This window comes from Callionymus lyra, chromosome 6 (genome assembly GCF_982586985.1).
Source record: "Callionymus lyra chromosome 6, fCalLyr1.hap1.1, whole genome shotgun sequence".
Classification (NCBI taxonomy): Eukaryota; Metazoa; Chordata; class Actinopteri; order Syngnathiformes; family Callionymidae; genus Callionymus; species Callionymus lyra.
The window spans coordinates 3,894,669-3,899,213 of NC_141823.1; the positions used below are offsets into that span (position 1 = coordinate 3,894,669).

General features: G+C 46.6%; 1 protein-coding gene across 1 annotated transcript; it reads left to right on the forward strand.

The window, feature by feature from the left end:
• Positions 1–1,547, forward strand: cebpa (CCAAT enhancer binding protein alpha). The gene has a single exon (XM_087793092.1). It carries the CDS (start codon positions 114–116, stop codon positions 957–959), a length of 846 nt encoding a protein of 281 aa, XP_087649218.1. The 5' UTR covers positions 1–113; the 3' UTR covers positions 960–1,547.
• Positions 1,548–4,545: the final 2,998 nt, after the last annotated feature.

Genomic DNA, 4,545 nt, shown 5'->3' on the forward strand with positions numbered 1-4,545 from the left:
GCAGCTCTCCAGGACTTCAGTGGCTCGGGACTTGGATCAGACCCCTCGAGCGATCCAGACCAGAACCGAACCTTCCACGCAAACTGGATTCCCGGAGCTCGTCGCCAGCATGCATGCCCGGGTTTAGGTTCTCCATGGAGATGTCGAACCTGTACGAGGCGCCCCCGCGGTCCGCGCCGGGGGTCCTGACCCAGCAGCTGCCCTACAGAGACCCGCCGGACCTCGGGGGGGACATCGGGGACAACGAGACCTCCATCGACCTGAGCGCCTACATCGACCCCTCGGCCTTCAACGACGACTTCCTGGCGGACCTGTTCCACCACGGACCCCGCCAGGACAAGCTGAAGGGCGGCGAGTTCGAGTCCTGTGGCCCGGTTCCGCAGATCTACAACAACTACGTGGAGTCCAAAGTGGACCCGCTCTACGACCACCACGCGCCCCGGATCCGTCCCGTGGCCATCAAGCAGGAGCCGCGCGAGGACGACGACGCGACCCCGCAGCCCAGCTACCAGAACCAGTACCAGCACCAGCCGCACCTCCAGTACCAGATCGCGCACTGCGCGCAGACCACCATGCACCTCCAGCCGGGTCACCCCACGCCTCCGCCCACCCCGGTCCCGAGCCCGCACCACCACCACCACCAGCACCACCACGTGCACCCGCAGCACCTGCACGCGCAGTCCGGACTCAAAGCCCTGGACCCGCGCGCGGGGAAGTCCAAGAAGCAGGTGGACAAGAGCAGCGTGGAGTACCGGCTGCGGCGCGAGCGCAACAACGTGGCGGTTCGGAAGAGTCGCGACAAGGCGAAGCTCCGGAACATGGAGACCCAGCACAAGGTGGTCCAGCTCTCCACGGACAACGAGCGGCTGCGCAGGAGGGTGGACCACCTGACCCGGGAGCTGGACACCCTGCGCGGGATCTTCAGGCAGCTGCCGGACGGCTCCTTCAAGCCCAGCTGAGAGACTCGAACCAGAACCAGAACTTTGTGCACAATTTGATTTTCCAGAATTATTTAAAAAGTTTGTGGGCTCATCGGAACCTCCCGACCCTCTGGACGGGCTCCTGGGGGGTCACATGGGTCAGACTGAGGAGAGAGAGAAAAAAAGGTCGAAGGTCCAAACATGACTTTATCAGTGCAGCTACCCGAGGACGCATGCGCATCACAGCGATCTTTGCTGCTGGACTTTAAACTCGTGCTCGTGTGTGTGTGTGTGTGTGTGTGTGTGTGTGTGTGCACAGCGTCGAACCCGCGACTCCACAAGAGTCGATGAGGAAACACATGAAAAATACACTTTCTTAGACTGACAGCGACGATGATGAAGATGATGATGATGATGATGATGATGGTCATAATTACCTGAGAGTGTGGGCGTGGTCTCGGTGGGCGGGGCCACCTCGTCTCTGCAGTGGTCAGTGCCTTCTGTTCCCGCGCGGACTCTCGCTTCAGAGAAACAAGTTTTTGACGTGTTTTTAAAAACCTTCTCTGACTGTAAATAAGCTGTTTGTCAACAACACCTAAACTATTCTAATAAAAGAGCATCTTTTAACACCGGCTGCTGTTTCTGACTCCACATGTAGGGGGCGCTCGCACGGACTCAACACGTATTAAAAAATGTTCTTTGAAGAGAAATATTTAAACTTTTATATATTTACAAGTTGATAATAATCTTCAGCTCAGTCAAGTGTTTGCAAAATTATTATTTAGTTCAGGTTATTTATATTAAAATCCTTTATTCTATACTATAATATTTATTTCTTTTAATTTCTAAATGAATCTGTATTTATGATGCATTCATGAGCTCAAAGATCTCGAAGAAACTATTACTTTTATTTTAATTTTTCAATTTTAAAATTTAAAGTCTGTAAATATAAACATAGGGTTTTTGTTTTTTATGAATTTTGTTATTTGTGTGAGTATTTAAAGATGCAAACAAATCTATATTTATAATCTAAAACATAGTTTATAAAACGTGCAGATTCTTTTTAGTATAAAAGCTAAATGTAGCTTAATTTTAATACTTTATTTTATTCGTACGACAAGAATCGTGTTAATTTTAATTGATTTATTATCAATTAAGCTTTTTCTCGACAACTGGTAACTTTTCATAAACAGTTTCTGACTTTAAATAAAGTTTAAATTGTTGATTATTTCAGGTCCTTGACTAACAAAATTAATTTTTTGTGCACAATTTCTTTGTGTGTCTGTGTTTTGTTTGTGTGTATTTATTGGAAAATAAATATATATAAAGACAGGAAACAAACATCCTTAAAGTTCCTTTAACTGATAATTAATTGAATATTTCAAGAGTGTTTTCAAGTATTTTGTTTTGTTATTGTTTCATGACCTTGACTTTTTTTTTCTTGTTCAAAATTGCTGTTTGTGTCTCACTGTTTTATGTGTGTGTAACATCAAACATATACCTTTGTGCGTCTTCAGATGATTGTGTGTCCTGTGTGTAGTGAGTAAGTACTAACAAAAGTTCACAAGAGATTCTCTGCAGAGTCTCCATAAAACTCTAGAAAATAATTGGACCTACACCTGAGCCTAGAGGAACCCCGTGAGTTTCAAGAGTTCTCTCGGAGGATTGTCCCGAGGCCTCCCCCCATTTCATTGATACCTTTGATCTCTCTGAGTCTCTCCGGGATGACTGAGCTTCCAGTCTTCTGGCTCAGCTCTTTCTGCACCTCAGCAGACGACAACGAGTCCTCGTGACTGTAGTCGACCCCCTTAACGTAGACCGGATCCAACCCGACGCTGATCAAGTGACGAGTCAAGAGTTGTGCTCCTGACAGGAAATCAAAGTGTTTGTCATGTCACTTCCTGTTTATGCCGCTGCACGGTGGTGTGTGTGTCTCCGGATCCTCTCGGCGCCCCCCGCGGACACACTCTGGACCTGCAGGTTCAGAGCCGGTCCGAGGAGTCCTGGGGGTCTGTGTCCGATGATGACATCAGAAGAGAGGAGTCTGATGAAACGGTTGCCTTGACGACGAGTGTGCGTTTGTGTTCCACGAGTGTCAAGACACACACAAGGAGTAAGCGTGTGTGTCTGTGTGTGTTGGTGCGGTGCATGCATTAGCCTTTTTGAGGAGGTTTGTGAGTGTGTGTTGTTGCATGTGTGTAGCTCAGTATTTACACAATTGTGTGTTTTTAAGTGTATGTCCAGACACAGTTAGTATTTTGACTTGAATTGTGTGCGTCAATTTGTATATATTACATTTTAATAGATGACATTGTGTTCGTGTGTCCACATGTAGAGAACTGGTGTGGTATCGAGATTGTAGGTGTGTTGTTGTTTGTCTTTGTGTGTCCACAGAGTGTGTAACAGTGTATACGTTGGAAAGAGTCATTGTTTGGACATGTGACATTGTGCGTTTGCTTGTGTGACGTTTCTGATCATGCTTCCATCATGGAGTGGATAATTGTGTGAATATATGTTTGTGTGTGTCTTTGTGTACCAGTCACAGTCTTCTATCATTTTCACTCACTGATGAGTCGTGTATGTGTGTCTGTATGGGCGTGTGTTTGTATATATGTGTGTGCATATATGTGTGTGTGTGTATATATGTGTGTGCAGATATGTGTGTGTGTATATGTGTGTGTTTATGTGTGTGTGTGTATAGATGTGTGTGTATAGATGTGTGTGTGTATATGTGTGTGTTTATGTGTGTGTGTATAGATGTGTGTGTATATATGTGTGTGCATAGATGTGTGTGTGTGTATATATGTGTGTGCATAGATGTGTGTCTGTATATGTGTGTGTTTATGTGTGTGTGTGTATATGTGTGTGTGTGCGTGTGTGTGGGGGTGTATGTGTGTGTGTGTGTGTGTGGGTGTGTGTGTATGTGTGTGTGTGTGTGAGTGTGTGTGTGTGTGAGTATGTGTGTGTATATGTGTGTGTGTGTGTGTGTGTGTGTATAAGTGTGTGTGTGTAGATGTTGCCTGAGCAGAGTTCATCCAGTGGACTACAGGAGTGTAGTCGGGGGGGTCATCTGGACCACCTCCCCCACTGAGTCCACAGTCCTGGTTCTGCCGAGAAGCAGGAGGAGTCTCTGTGGGACGGGCCTGTCTCTGTTTGCTCGGACCTGATACAGAACCGACGGGTTGAGGTGGGCTGAGGTGGGAGGGCGGAGTCCAAGTTTTCTGACCTCTGACCCGCACACGCACAGATATACATACACACATACACACAAATATAGACAAATCATTACTGTCATCCGTCTGAATGTGTGTGTGTTTGTGTATCTGTGTGTTTATGTGTGCGTGTGTGTGATTTTGAGTGATTCTGTGTGTAAGGGGGGGTATGTAAGTTTGTGTGAGCGTATGTGTGTGGGATTTTGTGTGTGTGTGTCTGTGTGTGAGTACATGTGTGTGTGTTTGTGTGCATGTGTGTGTGTTTGTGTGCATGTGTGTGTGTTTGTGTGTATATGTGTGTGTTTGTGTGCATGTGTGTGTGTTTGTGTGCATGCGTGTGTGTTTGTGTGAGTACATGTGTGTGTTTGTGTGTGTGTGTCTGTGTGTGAGTAGATGTGTGTGTTTGTGTGCAT

What these genes read in the sequence shown, in the direction of transcription:
- cebpa (XM_087793092.1), top strand. Translation starts at nt 114, where the DNA reads ATGCCCGGGTTTAGGTTCTCCATGGAGATGTCGAACCTGTACGAGGCG.